The sequence below is a fragment of the Belonocnema kinseyi genome, chromosome 7, assembly GCF_010883055.1.
Source record: "Belonocnema kinseyi isolate 2016_QV_RU_SX_M_011 chromosome 7, B_treatae_v1, whole genome shotgun sequence".
Classification (NCBI taxonomy): domain Eukaryota; kingdom Metazoa; phylum Arthropoda; class Insecta; order Hymenoptera; family Cynipidae; genus Belonocnema; species Belonocnema kinseyi.
The window spans coordinates 125,919,516-125,938,318 of NC_046663.1; the positions used below are offsets into that span (position 1 = coordinate 125,919,516).

An 18,803-nucleotide genomic window follows, 5' to 3' on the forward strand; every position below is an offset into this window, starting at 1 on the left:
AATGGAAATCGTGCAAACCCTTAGGGGACAAATTATGAATAAAGAGGAACTGTAATGGGAAATTAAACAATTAATGAATTTTACAAATTAATAGTCTAACTACTTTGTTAAAAATGAATTCTTTTGTTGAAAACTAAATTTTTAAACTAGAAATTCCAGGATTCCATTTACTTTGGTTTAAAAATGAATTATTTTGTTGAAAACTAAATTTTTTATATGAAAATTCCACTGTTCCATTTTTGGTTCAAAATATATCTTTTGAAGTATAATATTGTTCTAGGCAATTGGGTTAAAATTCATACATTTTGTAAGAGGAGCAGGTGGGCCGCGATCATGGAAATCGTCCTACACATTATGTACTTTTCACAGACTTAAACCTGCGTAGGGCGCGGCTGATCTGACAGGCTCAGGCGTTTGTTTTTTTTGTGTCCCTTCTGACAGTAGGAGGATTCAGGCCCCTCCCTCCCCGTAGTCTTCTAACTATGTGAGATGATTTCAGCGCACCCAGTTAGTACGTCATCGGTCGTTAAGAGGACGAGCAATACCATACCTGATCTCACAGGGCCCTAATACGTTACAAAACCCAGGTCGGTGGTAATTTTCTACGTTATATTAAATCTGGAGGGAATCAATTCTCTTGTGATTCACCTCGGAAATCAACTGAAGCCAATGCCTAGAAGAAATTTTTTCAAAGTATTGTCACATGAACTGTGTCATCAAGAACTTCAGCGAAGGAGCCAACTGTCATCTGGCCTTCACACCTCCTTGAAACTTCGTCTGAAGAGACTCCTTCCAGTTGATGATCGTCCAAAATCACCCTCATCCCCTCTAAAACAGTATAGATGCTGTGATTGCACGGTGGAAACAGGTAAACGTCGACTGACAAACTATTCCTGTGAAAAATGCCAGAGAGGAATATGCCTTAGTCATGCGAAATCGCTTTGTGCAGCATGTTTTTCAGCATGCTCGTGCGGAACTGCCACGGAACTGACGAAAGAAGATTTTGAGTGATTTCAATGAACAAAGACCCGAAATATATCGCCAAGCATTTTTTGTATTTATTTTTTCTAAATTTAAAGAGATATTTTCGATGTTTGCAAAATTGTGATTTACGACTTCTGCAATTAAAATACATTTAGTTTTTGTAATATAAGAAATATATTTTTTTTATTTTGTAATAGTTTTTGTACTTTTCCCTTATTTTCTACACCCTAAAGGAGCATGGTAATGAATAGGTTAATTTAATATTGCGTTTAATGGATTTCATGAATGTTTTTTCAAAGTGAGTCTGTCAGACTCAACGCCTCCCGATCTTAGCAATCCTAGACCGCGCCCTACGTAGGGTTAATTATACTTACTGATAAGGGCCACCATTGTGTGCCGAAACGTTTCAAACAACTTAATTGCTTTCAATTTATTATTTTTAACCCTAGACGGATCGCCTGGTATTTTTTATCCACACCGGGTCCTGTGGGTGCCAAATGTCTCCTATTTGGATTTCATTTGCACAATCTTATCCTTTTATCGCAATAGGATGTGAATATACACCGTTCTCTTTTCGTCTTAATGCCGAAGAGAATGATGTATATAACATTTCGTTTAAATAAAGTTAAAGTGTTTAAAAAGATGTTTAAACAAATAAAAATCCTGAAATTGACATTTTTTTATTTTAATCAATTTTTTAATTTCTGTCGCGATTTTGAAGGGGAAGAATTGCACTTTAAGATGGTTTAGGTTATGATTAGGTTCCTTTCAAAATGTATATTTATTTGAACATTCGAAGTTAGAAAATTGAAAAAAATGAGAAATATTAGAAGTGCGGGCAGATGCTTATTATTATAAATAATTTGAATATATAATGGGTCAATCTCCTTGATATCTGAAGAAAAATAAGATGGTTTCATTTGAATAAAGATAAAAAAATTAGGAAAAAGTTTTTTTTTAATCAAAAAGAGGTTAGTAAGTTTGAAAGATAGGAAAAATTCGTCGGAATTAAAAAAGGAGCCTTTTCTACAAAACTATTTTTATTTTTAAACTAATTCTCGAAATAAAATTGAATTGAAAAACATTAAATTAAACTGAATATTGCATTAAATAAGCTCAATCATCTTCAGTGCAAAGGTTGCACAAGACCACCCTATGTTCGTTACACACAAGTCGGTTGCAACTTCTCTCTCCTTTTTGCTACGACACTGCAGCCACAGCATCGGTACTTCTTAGTTCGTATATTCTCGACATCTTCGATGAGAAAAACAATTATTCATTCATTATTTATTAATTGATTTTTTATTAGAATTTATGAGCACTGTATGAATAAAATTTAAAAAAAAACAACTTTACATTGATATATCACATTTTTAGTCATTTTTACATATAATTTTTACTTAAATTATAAAAAATCAATTCGAAACTTAAAAACATCATGATTTACTGTAAATATACGTGAAATTTGTTCATTTGCTTGAAAACAGGAAATTGACTACGTGACGAAACTAGAATGTAACGGATGCTCTGGGGGACAAATGTGCCCCAAATGCTCAGAATTTCCTTCTCGCTTGACAGGCAGCGAACAACCGGCACAATCAACCACTTCACTGCACCAAAAAATCAGAGATATTTGCGCAGGAGATTTGAATGAATTTCGCGTGGGGCACATTTGTCCCTCACATGATCTGTGTAGGGTTAATATTATTCTCTTTGAATAGTGTTAGAAAGTTGCGGTTTTTTTTTGAAAATTTCAACCACTGTACGAATAAAAAAACAAGAGATAAAAATTTGAATGACGTCATTAACGTAATTTTAATTGAAAGGTGACGAAATTTTGAATTTCAAATCGGAATTGTTGAGAATATACGTATATTTACGATTATATTCTCAAATTCGTCAAATCTTCAGGGATTTTGTCGACCTACACCAAACTCTTGGTTTCCCTCCAGTGTATGGGGGGGGGGGGGGCTGCAAATAACTTTGGTCACAAGTCGGGGAGATTCAAACGTAAACATTCAGAGGAGCCTGAAACATTTCCAATGAGAATTATTGAGCATATATTATTGCGCGAATTATTGCATATACAATATATATGAGAATTATTATTGAATATATTGCGCAATATACTCAACTGAATATTCTTGAACGGCGACCCTTCCGAGGCGAGAGTCGTAACCGTCTCTCGCCCTGTCCCCTGAGAGACTGTGTGGGCCAGTAGTTCTCGGAAGGCCGAAAATCGGGGGATAGAATCCGAGAGTTTGGTGTATTAGAATTTTTTATTGCGGAATAGGCGAGAAAATAGTATAGTTGAAAGACAAAGGAATTATTTCCACAGGAGACCCAGCATCGAGGGCCGGGAGCAACTTTGAATCCATTGTAGTCCGCACGCCATAACCAGTCCATTCGGATCTTATGTGTCGCCAAAATATTTTGAGTGATTCGTATGCAGAATGATCTCCTGATTCCGAATCGGTGTGGTACGTCTTCGGCAGATTGTGCGTTCTCGAGATATTCGCAATTAATCAATTTTTTAATTACTCCCGATTAATGATTTTCCATTAAATTTATTTCGATTTTTTTTCTGCACTTTATTAGCTCATTACAGGAGGAATAAGTTGTTTAATTTTAAGCAACAATGCATGATTAATCAATTACGGGGTTTCAAATACTAACAACGTTTCTACAAAAAGTTATAAATGTTTGAAATTTAGCATGATAATTCTCTTAAGTACCACTAAAACAATGATGTTAAGAAAAAATTGTAACCTGTAGAACAATCTAAATTCAAATTATTTATCTACAGTTCTATATGCAGTGGGAACTTGGCACGAAGCTTAAACAATCTTAAATATTATTTAAAATTCAGTCATAGAATTTAAATTTCTTAATTTTTATTTATTTAATAGTTATCAACTTTCCTTTTTTTTTTTGGAGAGTTTGATAATGGGGCTATAAGTGATGCCGTAAACTGGGAATCTTGCTAACGACCGGACAGGTCAAAAACCATTGGCGTCGAATCGTCGTAAATACCGAGCAAGGGTTGGGGGCCCACTCAGCCACAATATTATGCACTGAATTATTCTTCCAGGAAAACTGATTTAATTTTGAAAAGAAATTGTGTTTGGTTAAAGTAAAAAAATGATGCAGACTCATTTATAAGATTAATATTATGAAATAGTTTTTTCACTTACTTTATTATTGTATATGCAGTCACATATCGTGTCAGTATGTACAGTAATATCTCTAAATTATTTATCATTCATCAATATATTTATGGTATCGTCAGTGTGGCCATTTTAATCGAAGAAGAAAAAACTCGGAAATTTTCCGGTTTATTCCCAGTTCGCAAAAATTTTTCATGGTCAATAAAATAAACAAATTTCATCTCCGAAGCTAAAAAAATTCCTTTTGAAGTAATAAAAAATATATTACAAATTAAAGCACTCAAAGTAGAACTCTTGCTTTTTTTGTTTCTAAATAAAAAAATTTTATACTCAAATGCTCAATAATTTGCACGTATAAAATGGAAGTTAGCTACTATCACTTTTCAATTAAACAATTTAAAATGAAATGCAGATATACTGCAAAATTTAGAATTTTTATCTTTTATAAACTATAGATTTCAAAGATACAAATTCAGTTCCAAAAATATAAATCGGCGTTATCATTTTCACTGGTTTAAGTTGAACATTCAATCAATGAACGTTCAGATTTTCAAAATTAGATTTTTTAAAGAAAGTTTAAGTTAGAAACATTAAAAATTAAAAAATTAACATTATTTAACTCAACACTTCTAAAATTAGTAGTTAAATTATTTTAAAGACTTTAAAACATCCTTGAAAACCTTCTACATTTTGTTTCAAAATCCTCAGAAATCTAGAATTTAATTTAAACTTTTTCAAATTTTAAATAATTTTTTCAGAATTTGAACATTCCAAGGAAAATGTAAAATGATTTCTTATGCCAAAAAATTATTTTAAGAAAATATTTTCAAATATTTCCACAATTTTCAAAACAGAATTTAGAATATTTTAAAGGAATTTTTGTAAGTTACCAAAATTTGTTGAGCATGACAAGCAAAATTTTATTCATTCAAAAAGATATTTTTAATTTTTCTTACAATTCAGAGTAAATTTTATAAATGTAAAAAACATTCTTTCGAATATTCCACATTCTTTTTTACAGTTTTGGAAATCTTTGAAAATCTTTGTAAATATTCTCTTAAAAGAATGAGAAAAAAATGAAGAATCATTTTTTATTTTCCGAAGAATCTTAAGAAAATGTTTTTATCCTTTTGAAGCCTTTCATAATTCTTAAACAGCTTCTAAATTTTAATTTGAAATCTGCAAAAATATACCGAAACTTCGGCACTAATAGCGTAGATACACAAACTTCCTTTAAATCACTTCCAATTTTTTCTACAAAAATGAAAATTAAAAAAAGTGAGACATTTCTAAGCAGAAGAATAAATAGTTAAATATCTCAATGATTCGAAGAAATATATAATTTCGAAGTAAGCCTCCCATTACTTTATTGTTTTATTTTTTTCTGAAACGTTTTCTAGTTCCAAAAGGAAACTTCACCCTAAGTTTTCTGTAAAATATTAAAAACTGAAAATAATTTTCGCCCTTATTTAATTTTATTCTGATCCTAGTTTTTCCAGGAAGTAAAAGAAAAATATTTTTGTAGAAATTAATTAATTTCTTATTTCTTATAACAGCAAAATAGTTTCACAGTGCCGAATGGACCCATGAACCCTTCTGCTAGCATTTTCTATTTCCACGCCTATGGGGTCCGAACCAGCCGGCCAGATGAGCGCTTCCGAGTTTACAATGTCATTTATCGAGCCCATTGTCGAATTCTTCAAAAAAGGGAAGTTTATAACTACTAAATGAATAAAAATTAAGAAATTTAAATTCTATGACTGCGTTTTAAATAATATTTAAGATTGTTTAAGCTTCGTGCCAAGTTCCCACTGCATATAGAACTGTAGATAAATAATTGGAATTTAGATTGTTCTACAGGTTAAAATTTTTGTATAAACAATTTTTTCTTAACATCATTGTTTTAGTGGTACTTTAGACAATTATCATGCTAAATTTCGAACATTTATAACTTTTTGTAGAAAAGTTGTTAGTATTTGAAACCCCGTAATTGATTACTCATGCGTCGTTACTTAAATTACACAATTTTACTATAATTTTATATAAACTTTGTGCCTGGGAACAATCTGCCGAAAACGTACCACACCGATTCGGAATCAGGTGATCATTCTGCATACGAATCACTCAATATATTTTGGCGACATATAAGATCAGACAGGACTGGGTATGGCGTCTGCCGTCTGGACTAGTGACGGCCATGTCTTTCCACACCAGTACCCAGGTAACCGTGGAGCGTAAGACCATCGCTCGACACAGCGGAGAAAATCAAAATTTTGTGCAATATTAATTAATTCAATTTTAATAGATGATTAGCCTCGTTATATGATCACACGTAAATAAAAAAAATGGAAAGAACCGCTTAATATTTTCAATTCCAGTTGATCTTTAAAGTTTTATTTCCTTTTACATTATCTTCAAAGACCTGTTCCACCTTATTCGTTTACGAATCTATAAATACTACGCAAGTAATAACGGTTAGCAATAGTTTCTAATAAAGTTGTAGCAAGAAGTCGAAATTAAGTTTGAAATGTTGAAAATACTCTCTGAAGTATCGAAATATACTTAATGTGTAGTAAAAATTAGATTGAAATTTCTCAAACTAATTGTAAAAGTAGTTTTTATCAATATTTATTAAAATTTTACAAATATCCATTCTACCTTATTTATTGAGGAATCCATAATATTTAACAATAACATCCAATTATTTAACAATTAAAAAATAAGGTCCCTATAGCAAAATCGTATTTTCTAATAGACTAAGAAATTCCAATCAAAATTTTTTCAAGATTATCAAGTGTATTTTTAAATTATCTCCATGGAATGTTTTCATTAGGCGAAAATTCAAATCGGGCATTTTCAAAATTTCAATTTTTTCAACATTTTGTGTCTATTTTCACTGAAAATATTGCTAAAAATTACTAGTTATAAGGTGTGCCTGGATTAGGAATTAAATAAGGTAGAAGGGATATTTGTGAAATTTTAATAATCGATCATGATATTAAAAATACGCGTGGTCATAATTACCCTACTTTTGAAGACCAATGTCTTGGTTTGTAACGATTATTTAACGATTATAAAATAAGATCCCAGTAACAAAAACAACTGTATCTAATACAATAAAAAAATTTCAAACCAAATTTTTAATAGGTATGCAGTATATTTCGAAACAAAAAATATTTTTCCTGACTGTATTGCTAAAAATTGTTATTTATGTGGTGTCTGATTTTGTAAAAGAATGAGCTAAGGATTGCATTCATAAAATTCTGTACATTTTTTGTGTCTAAAGAGAAAATTCAGAAATGGACCTAAGAAGGTTTTCTTGAGACTGGTGCCAGATGTGAATTACAGTTAGCGTAGTTATTGTGACAATAGGCCCTAGAAAGGCCAGGATCGGTAGGTGCTTACTTTAAATTTACTCCATGAATGCACTTTATTGGCACTTGTTTCTTCATATATATTAAAGAGAAATTTTTTGATTAGATAGATACATTTTTCGACGAATAATCAATCTACATGAGGTATTTCGTAAATTTGTGAATTAATCAATACAAGCAGAGAAATTAGTCTTCAAAAGTAGGGTAGCTTTGAATAAGAATATTTTTAATATAATAAATATTTATTAAAATTTGACAAAAAAAACCTGGTAGTTCAGGACTCTTCAGCGGGGGGAAATTCGACCGCAAATACTCATTCGCCACATGTTTCGTTTCCACCACCATGAATTTTTAGTCAGCTGTAACAGTGTAATGAAATTTTTCGGTTCTGAGTGAAGCGGCGTAGTGCTGGAAACGAGACATCTGGCAAATGAGTATTTGGGACCAAATTTCCCCTCGCTGAAGACCCCTGTTGTAGCTCATTCTTTTCTTAATCCAGACATACCACATAAGTCATATTTTTTACTATACTTTCGAAGAAAATAGTGACCAGCGGTGACCTTACAGAAGTTCACGTACACAGTCCTCTTAAGCATAATAAATATAGTAAATTAGAAGAGAAATCAAGCTTACCTAGGCCTGCAACCATAGATCTAGCTCTGGCTCGACCGACACTCAGAGTAGTTTTGGGATCCCTTCGAGGAGGCAAGGGAGCCGGAGATCTCCCCAAGGTTCCTCCAATCGCCACATTATTACTTCCCTTGCGTGGTAAGGTAGCGTACTGTCTTTGAATGGACTGACTAGTCGGCAGTGCTGCTGCCGATTGTGAATTTGGAAGACTGATAACAGGCGAGACCACCGCCATCCTGACCAGTTCCTTAGATTTTTGAATGAGATCAACCACATGGTCATGCGAGGCCGTGGTTACATCTTCACCGTTAATCTATACCAGCAGTTATAAAAAAATAATTAATGTAAAATCAAGAATAGGGGATTATCAGAGAATATTAATTGTTATACATATTTTTCCAGTGTAAACATTTTTCTTTCAGAATAGATAGGTATATTGAGTAATAGTGATAATAGTTTCTTAGCGGTAATTTGTTTCTATACTAATCCTCAGCTGCGCTTCATTGTCCTTAGATATAACGTTTTACAATTCAAACTTTTATATATGAAAAATTGTATAGCTGGGTCCTTAAAAACTAAATCAGTCAGAATACAGAATTTAAAAAAAAAATGTTCGACATTAAATGATTTAAAATTGGAGACATCAAAGATATTTTACCTAGATGCGGCAAGGGTCAGAAGTGGGGACTGCCGATATATATAGTATACCTAACTATATTTTCAATCAAATCGAGGTGTTGCCCTCTTCAACTTTTCGCCGTTTCTATGGCAACCGCGTCCTCCGATCACGTCAATGGGTGGGGTAGGGCCGGAGCACACACTGAAATTTGTTCAATTCCAAACCGAACGCGATTTTCTGTTTCTCGCGTTCGCATTTGCCATCACTATAGCAATCTTTGCTATAGCTGAGTCGTCCGACTGGCTCTGTACGCCAAAAATGTTGTGAACACTGAATTACTTAATTATATTAAAATTAAAGAGAGCCTAAACATTATTTATTTATTATCATTATTTTAAAACTGATTAATTTCTCTTACGGTTGATTTGAAAATAAACATTTTCTTGATAATAAGTAAATAAATTAAAAAAAATTCTTTTCGTACTTTAAAATTGTACTGAAATTTCACAAATTATTTTTTGAAACTAAACCTTCAATTTAAATGAAATTAAGATGAATTAAAAAAATTAAATAAAAGTCAGTTAAATTCAAAATTTAAATAAAATGTAGCTGAATTAAAAATTTTAATAAAATGTAGGTGAATTTAAAAGTTAAAGAAAGTTCAGTTGAACTAAATTCATTTCTCGTCTGGTTTCTTTTAAAAGAAAAATTTTCGAGGTACTGTAAAATGTCCGCCACGTGAGAACATTTCAGGAACATTCCACTGGAACGTTCACAGAATAAATGATCGTCATTGTTATTATTATCAATGAATACCCGATCAACCGTAAGTGATAGGTCAAAATTAATGTCAGTTCATGATATATATACCATATTACAATGTAGTATATACGCTACTCAAAACTAAAAATGACATCTATTTTGTACCTATCTCTTACAGTTTACGAGATAATTGTTATTAAAAATAACAATAATGGAAGGTACCCCTCAATTACCAGTGGAACGTTACTGGAACGTTCCCAAGCGACGAACATTTTACATGCTCAGGGAACGTTCCGTGCTATTAGGAAGAGAAGAAATGATATTAAAATAATCTCCACATAGTTTAATGAGCCCTCTCACCAGTAGCATCCTAAATTGTGCAGTATTCTAATAAATAAATGAAATTGATTAAATCGATTAATTTGATGAAAATAGAGTGTATATTTTTTGCGCATAAAAAGAATTCTTTATCTTGTCCGGAATTTTCACATAGAAATTCGAAGTATTATACTTTTTACGAATAAAATAGCAAAAGAACAAATTTTTTTATATTATATTAAAGTATTTTTTGCTTTCTTGTTTTAAATAGAGATATGAAAATAAAGTATATATTTTTTTGCAAGAAAAGGATTCTTTAAATTGTCCTGAATATTCACGTGAAAATTCGAATTATCCTCTTTAGGAATACAATATTAAAATAAAACTTTTTATATGTTTGCTTTTCACGTATTTTCATGATAAAAATAAAAGGTGAAATTTCAAGGTTAAGATTTTCTATCAATAACTTCAATTAATTCCATTATATTATTATTATTATTGTTATTATTGAGTTATGCATTACCAACAGTAAAATTGATCATACAATAGTAAAATTATCCCATTCTTTCTAGATCTAGATTTTATACCGAATTATCATTATCATCTTTTCAGTCACTTGTTCATTCCTAATTTTTATAACACTATATTCTACTTTTTTTAATAATACGAATAAATCACATATACTAAGAATATGTTTGAATGGAAAAAAATTACTTTCAGTCCTCGAGAAAAAATAAATCCATAATAATTGAAAAATTTCAAATTCCCGCTCGAACAAAACAGAGTTTATTACGCAGCTTTGTGGCATGTGGTCAAAATAATTCGTTTAAACCTAGCGGTATTGCCGAATTTAGCCGATAAATACCGGAAAAACCGAAACCACATTTTCGATAATAGCACCGCTTTCGCGACATGTGGCCTAAGTAGACCCTTGCCGCATCTAGGTAAAATATCTTTAGAGACATGCAAAATTGAATAATATTAGAGCTATAAAATATCCTTCGTGAAAATAAACATGGAACTTTTTAATATATAGGCGAAATGACGCATATTTCAACGTATATTAAATTACTACGTGGATATTTTATCCTGGGCTTAAAACTGAACGAAAACAAACTTCTTTTTAAACTGAAAAATTCACAGACATTACCAGGATTTACTTAATCAAACATTTTTTATAATTATTAATATACACACCTGAATAAGGAAATCTCCTTTCCTGAGTCCTGCGAGGTCCGAGACTCCACCAGGATCAACGTCTTCTAAATACTGTGAAGCAGGAAATTCAACTGATGGCGTGAACCCTACTAAAGCATGCGATTTGGCACCGCGCAGTACAAAACCGAAACCTTTCTTTGAACGATGTAGGACAACAGTACGAAGTTCCGACGTCACGCTGAAAAAAAAAACATTCGGATGGTCTTAATTTCTGAATTTGCCATCAGTTTTCTTACCACCTCAATTATGCTTTAAAATAAAATTTCAAGAAAGGATTTTTTAACATTGACATTTAAGTTACTTACGGTTTCTTTAATCTTGGAGCTGTAGCAAAATAAGTGTGTTGCGACTCCCGTCTTCCAAGAACACGGATTCGTCCATCTCTGGTAGGTGTAGGACCAAGCGGAATGTTCGTATGGCGAAGCCTAACTTCTTGAACGCAGTGCGCTGGAAATAAACCTGTACCCTGACCTCTAAGGACCCCTTCAAGAAGACCGCAATCCGTAGCTCCGGTGACTATTGAAAATTTAATTATAATTTTCATATCTGCGTTTATTAATTTAAAATTAAAGTTTATAAACGACAAGACAAGAAGGAATTGCATAAACATATTTATGCTTCTTACATTCGAATTTCCATACCTTCGAGAATATCTCCTTCGTTGATGTTTAAGTGCCCTCGTATACCACTATTATATCCATCGATGCAAACTACCGTGGTTCCAGGTATGGTGAGTGAATTTGTCGTGTCAGATTGCGACGTTCCAACCCCAGAACTATCGCTAATTACGTCGGATGCCGTATCGCCCAAGCTTTTGTCTGAAACGAATTTTCCATCAAGACGCAGCCAAGTTTCAAAGAGAGGCACGTATTTCTCTTGATACGCGAACATCTTCCTTCATGAATTTCAATTTGAGAGAAGAAGGTTCAATGAATAAAACAGATTTCACTCGAGAAAATGCTAAAATGTGTGACTTTTATGAAGTTCTGGAATTAATTAGTAACTTTAAACTGAAATGTTCCATGTTGAAAATGTTAGGAAACCTGATCTCACGATCAAAGGAGTTATACCTTTGAAACGCCGGAATCTAAGAACTTTGGCGCAGATATCAATTCTGTCGGAATACTGATTTTATCAATTTAACGTCTACATATGAGATTAAGAGGGCAACAGACAAGTCTTTGTTTTTGAATCACAAACGATATCTCATTGCAACCTTATCTACTCTGAAAGATCAAGATTCTTGGCGCGTACAGTAACAGCTATTCTCTGACTAAACATTGACATGAAAAATACTATCAAACGAAAATGGGCCTATGTCCCTTTAAGTGCATATGCTGAAACTGATTAGGAGACTGAAATCATTTTATAATTTTCAGATAATATATGTTTATGCTCATCATGAATGCATACTTTATATTTTTTCAACTAAAAAATCGTTACGTTTGTTTTCCTTCTTTTCCCAGGAAGAAATAAAAACATCCGAGAACTGCAACTCATACCTGAAATACTGAATCGCCGAATTCTTTTTTGAGTGGGCACTCTTTTCATTAAATTTTACCTACTACAACTTACTTAACAGAAATTAGGTGACTTCTCAAAATCGAATTGGGAGCTCCCGTTTTCCTAAATACACATGAATGTATCAAGTAATATTTCGCGGCGTAGAAACTAACCTGAAGTGTGAAATATAGTCTATGGTGGTGATGATTCGACGTATGAGTCGTCGAATCCAAAAAACTCTTCAAAGTTGAAAATAACTTTTAGAGGTTTAAAATAACTCTTGCAGGTTGAAAAGACAATCTTCTGGGCAAAAATTTTAATTATTCCAGGGCATTTCTTTAATTCGTCGATGAGAATGGGATTCAAATTAAAAGAATCATGATCTTTAGTTGATATAGAATGAAAAACCGATTGCTTTCTCCGTGGCTGTTTGAAGTCATTCTTTGAAGGGTGAGGAGATCCTCGTGTGAAACAGAGTACTTCGTCTCGAGTCACCCCGAAGAAGAAAAAAATATAAAAAAACGAATACCTGTGACGATGCTGGCGGAATCCTCGCCAGAAGGTTGATTGCTCCCTTCGGAGAGGCTGGAGCTCGCTGAGCTGAAGGGTGCTAGACTTCTACTGCTCGGCGAAGGTGAGGGCGGCATGTCCATCGTTCGATGAATATCCAAGCGATGCTGCAATTCAAGTCGATGCTCCTGGAGCCTTGTGAGCCCTTCTGTCCGTAAGTTTTGATAGTGCTCGGCATTTGGTAATCTTGAAAGTGTGCGTCTATTTTGATCAAATTTGGAAGCATAGATTGTCTTTGCGGGTTAGCCACCAATTTGGAAAACGGTTAGCTAGATAATAACGAGAGCCAGTGATCTTAATAATTCCTGATGAAATTATCAAGTACACATTTGTTTGATATTACCCAGGAAATTTGAAATTTATACGGATGGTAAATTATAACAATTCTAGAGTTTATTATGTATGAATTAAATTTCTTAACGAAAAAAATGCCAAAGTAAGCTTGAAAATGACCCCAGAGCGAATACTGCAACGCATAGTTTATCAGATATGAATTCGTTAGTCAATGCGGTATATTCTTCACGGAAGCCTAAATGTCGATGAATTTTTGTTGTTGCAATAACAATTACATCCAAGCAAACTTCCCACGTGATTAAACAGATTTTTCCCAGAAAAAAACGTTAAATTTGTTTACGCTAAATATCTTGTCGCATAATTATTTATATCTAAACAAATGAAAGCAGATTAAATGATCTTTGAAACTAAAAAACATCAATAATTTTAGTTCTTATATAACAGAATTGATCGTTTTTGTTAACTTTATTATAGATCAAATTTTTGATTAAGAACTAATTTTGTATATATTGTATCAGCACTTTTAACTATTTTCTTGAACTCTTGTGTTTGGAAAAGCAAATCCTCATAAATCGAGGTTTAAACCCGGTATTTATAGAAAATTGTCCAATTCTTCAGGTATTTTATATATTTATAATGTATTAATATAAAAAATGAGTTTTTGCATGAGATTAATAAATTAGATGAACTTCTGTTCTGTAAGCACGGAGAGAAATTTCAAGATCTTAGTTCTTGCACCAAAGATGTGATAAAATCAAGGAGCAATTCCGTGGATTCATCTATTGAAATTTCTCTCCAAAGAGTTAGAAATAAATTTTTTTAGTTTTGAATATGATTTAATTTTTTATTCATCCATCGCAATGATGCTCAGGCGGGAGGGGGAGACAGATGCAGTCAAGCGTAAGGCCGGCATTATTGCAGGTGGCATTATATCGAGGTAAAAGTGCAATTTATTTCATTTTCATACAACTTGCACGAAGAACGTGCAATAGACGAGATATTAGGCTAAAAGGAAAAGATTTAAATTGTTTATTCACAGAAGAATATTTTTCAGGCGTCATAACCTCTGAAATATTTACGCTAGAGCAATGTTTTATTTCATTATTAAAAAATGTTTTAACTTATTTTCTTTTTCAGAAATTTCACCTAAAATGTACCAGAAGTACAGAAATAAAATAAATTAATTTCATACATTTTTCCAAATCTAAAAGAAAGCTGAAAGTTAATCTATATTAATCACGTAGGAAATTTTTTTGACAAAAAATTGTAGATATTTAATGAAAAAATTACTTATTACAAATTTTATTTATTTATATTTACAAATATCAAATTTTCTTTTTTTTATAAAAAAGTTTTATAAACAATTTGGTCCACACTTACAATCGTCAGAAAAATCTGACAAAAGTTAGGTCACATTCATGCACTTAAGAGGAGGTCGATTTTTTTTATCGTTAAGCAGAATAATTAAGGACACAAAAATATTATGTAACAAACATTTATAAACAATAAAGCATAATTAAAATAATAAATATATTAATTAATAAATATAAAATTCAAATCTAAAATGTCAGTTGGAAAATAAGACCAGGTATAATAAAAAAATCTGAGCTGGCTAATTTTCTGCACCGTAAGATTTTCCAAACTACCTGGGTCCCGTGAGACGAGAAACCAGTGTCATTTTTAATCTTAGAAGATCAGAAAGGAAACATTGAGAAACACTTGTACAAATTCTATTTAAATATGAAACAAATTCCTTACGATCTGTTAGATAATTGGTCAAACTTGAACTCAATAGATTCTTTTTTAGAAAACATTATCAATTAGAAAAGTGATCCCCGCCCACCGCTTAGTGGACATTTTCAAGCTTATTAATGTATGCATTATACAAATTTTCAACATACTTTTTATATGTTATGCGGTAGAAATAATCCAAGAAAACGTGTATGAAAAAATGATATAAATTACCGTCAATTATTAATAACAAAAAATCCAGAAACAAATTATCCTCGAGCTCTTCAGGATTTCAAAAGGATGTACATCCAAATATTTGTCAAAAACTGCTGCAATCTAGTTCAATCTGAAATCCTATCAGGACTGAACTATTGATATTTTTCGAAACCTTTTTAAATTCGCAGAAATCTTCTGATAAATATTTTATTTCAATCCCTTAAAACTCTTCGAAATTCAATCACATCTCTTAAAATATCTATGAACCTTTGAAATGTCTTTAACTTATTTGTAATTTTTGGAAGTAATTTAAAAGTCTCTAAAACTTTCTGACATCCCTTAATTAATATTCCTTCAAATATTTCGAAATCCCTTGAATGCTTTTGAAATCTTTAAAACCTTGAAATGTATGGTAAGCTTAAAAGCCAAGTGATGAATCGTTTATTGTTTATTATGTGAAGCGATTCATTTTCAAAGGCTTCCAATCTAAAAAAATGATGTTTAAAACATTTGTTTAGCATAAAATATGTAAATTGTGATACTGCTTCATTTGAATGCATCAAATTTTAAATCACATTACACTGTTACTTTCTGATGATACAAAATAAACAAGCTGCATTTAATTGCTTTTTTTTCTAACCAAGTAATTTTGATAATATTATAACAAGTTACTCTCCAAAACTGTCATATTTCTTCATCTTTAATAAAAATGCAGTTTAGAAATGGATGCCAAAAAATTTCAAACAAAGAGATGTAATTATTTTAATTTGGAGCTAAATTAAATCTATATAATTAAAAAAGATTGTACTATTTTGCTTTGAAATACATGGTAAAAATATATAAGATGTTAAGTTGTTGAGCAAGGTGTGATAATATTCTTGTAGATGGAAGTCAAAACAAGTAATTGACTGAAATTTTGAATTCCATCTACAAGAATATACGGTAAAAAATCGTGATCAGTCAATATCCAGACAATTTTCATCAGTATATGATACTAAATTTTGAAAATATACTTTGTGTAGAATTTTCCTCTGGCTCTCGCAAGGTCGCAAGGACAGTTTATGCTTACCTCGCATTATGGTCTCTGAGTGAGTTGGGGTTTTGGTATTCGGACGGTAATCGATTAAGGGTATGCTGTAAATTTTCGGCTCTGCTTAGCCCCTGCTCTTGGTGATGTATTCTGCTTAAAGTTCCGGAAGACACGTATTGCTCGGATGGTATTCTCCTGAGTGTTCCACACTCCATTCTACTTTGTTCCATGGACGGTACTCTGTTTAGACTACTATGATGCGATTCGGACCTCGAAATGCCAGTATCTTGCTCCGTGGACGGAACTCGAACCTGCGATCCAGAATAACACTGTTCCGCGGCTGGAACCCTACTAAGGGATCCGGAAGCATATTGCTGTTCCGTGGACGGGATTCTGGATAGTGTTCCAGTGGGGTATTGGTCAACAGACACCGTTCTTGTGAGCGTACTGGTTCCCGAACACGAGGACGAAGAGGACAATGCATGTTGTTGAATGGACGGTATCCTGGTCAGGGTTCCCAAATTGATAGCTGAACAGCTTGTGGTCAGGCCACCAAATGCCACAGAACGTCGTTTCGGGTTGTAGCGTGGTGGGCCTTTAAACGGTACTGGAAAATTCGAGGTTGCAAGGTTAAGTAAAGAAAGGATTACTTAGCCTTACAAGTAGGTATTTGGAAGTATGATGTAGCAGGAGGTTAATTATTCTAGCACGCAGGCACTTATTGCTATCAGTCCACTCAAGGTTTAATCATTCAGATTATCTGACAACTAACTTACTTTATACATCTTTTTATTTTATAATGCCCAATATAATTTTCAAATTGGAATTTTAATTTACATTTATAAAATAAGCACTGTAAAAACGACAATATCTTTTAATGCTTGTAAGATATTTCAGTTTTTAAAGAATGTTCTTTTCCTTTAACACAAAATTATCCTAAAATATAAGATTATTTTTGAATCACGAATATGATGTACTGTAACAAAGACCAGATCTACGTGATACGTATTTTTCCTTTTAAAATTTTTAAAATCTGTTTATATTTGATAATCTATTGTCGTTCACAAAGGCAGTTACACTGATATTATGCTGCCAGTATACTTAACAATACTATAATATTGAAAAATGAACTCATGCATTTAGTGAAGCCAATCTCGCATAATTATAGTGTTCAAAAAGTTAGACACTTTATTTTGAACGGTATTTTTGAATACCTGATATTCAGTTTTTATAAAATTTAATATTATTCTTTCATGTCATCTGACACTCAAAATTCACACATTTAGAAAAATCCAATTTGTAATCATTCAAATTTCTGTTTAATATATTTAAAAAAGAATTTAAATATTTAATGATATCCTGTGAACGAATTGTACATTTGAAATGTTCAAAACGGAATATAAGATATTTAAATTGTTTTGAACATTTTATTTGAACATAATTCAATTTAAACGTTCCATATTATGTTGGCGATGCAAGTGTAATTCTTTCTACGTGTCAGTTAAAAAGGATTAATTATAAGGCCTGTAAAATAAAATAATTGCACAAAAAGGAGCATTAAAAATTGTACGCACCAAGCATTTTCAATACATTTAAATCCTCAAAAATTTAAAGACTATTGTATTCGAAGAAAAGAAAATAGGATATATCCTTTCAAAGTAAATATCATTAAGATAGAAAAAATTGGATTCTTAAGCCTTCAATTTAAAAAATACAATACTAACTGAAGCTTTCAATACAGAAAATTTAAAAGTATTAAAAGTTTTCAATAATTTAATTTTAAATCTAAAATTGTATAGATTAAACGTGTGAGATTATATCATGTTAATTTGTAAGAACTAAGAATTCTACAATATTGAATTTGAAACATTGAATATTACACAAATAAGAATTGTGGCATTTCGAAAATGTACAATATCATTTTTAATTTTAGACATAAAAATTAAACATCTTTTAATGTCGGATAATTAAAATTTCATTGATTTCAAATGAAACACTGAATATTGCTTAATCTCCTCAACCTGAAACTAAGCAGCGCATGGGAGAAAAGCGACCCTTCTATGTGAAAAATATAAATGGTTTGCATCTAAAAATGGTAAAACTTTGTTGCAATACCTAGAAGAAAAAATATATCGGGTTTTAAATACAGAGATTAGGGTGTGAAAGTTTCCCTCAGATATGCGTCACTTAACCCCAGTTTAAGGTAAGGCCTACCATTTTTAATGTTTCAATTTTGAATAAAAATATTAGATCAATGAATTATTAATGAATATTAATTGTCATAAAGTTTAATCGAATATTTTTATAAATTGAAAGGAGGAATGGTTCGACACTACTCAGGAAATTCTCTCTGGAAGCTTCTGGGCGACCGGAGGGAGAAATCCGTT

The 18,803-nt window shown here is 31.9% G+C and overlaps 1 protein-coding gene across 8 annotated transcripts in view; it reads right to left on the reverse strand.

Annotated features, from left to right (window-relative positions):
* LOC117177559 (SH3 and multiple ankyrin repeat domains protein 3) overlaps nt 1-18,803 on the reverse strand; it is a 542,967-nt gene that overhangs the window by 64,411 nt on the left and 459,753 nt on the right. For 5 of the 8 annotated variants that reach the window (XM_033368366.1, XM_033368368.1, XM_033368369.1 and 2 more), the window contains 6 exons: nt 16,456-17,023; nt 13,105-13,346; nt 11,714-11,890; nt 11,378-11,588; nt 11,052-11,250; nt 8,159-8,468 (listed from right to left, as the gene is read on the reverse strand). In XM_033368366.1, coding sequence (XP_033224257.1) covers nt 8,159-8,468; nt 11,052-11,250; nt 11,378-11,588; nt 11,714-11,890; nt 13,105-13,346; nt 16,456-17,023 — 1,707 coding nt within the window. The remainder of the gene's footprint in view (nt 1-8,158; nt 8,469-11,051; nt 11,251-11,377; nt 11,589-11,713; nt 11,891-13,104; nt 13,347-16,455; nt 17,024-18,803) is intronic. The other 3 variants (XM_033368371.1, XM_033368370.1, XM_033368367.1) reach the window with 2 other exon arrangements.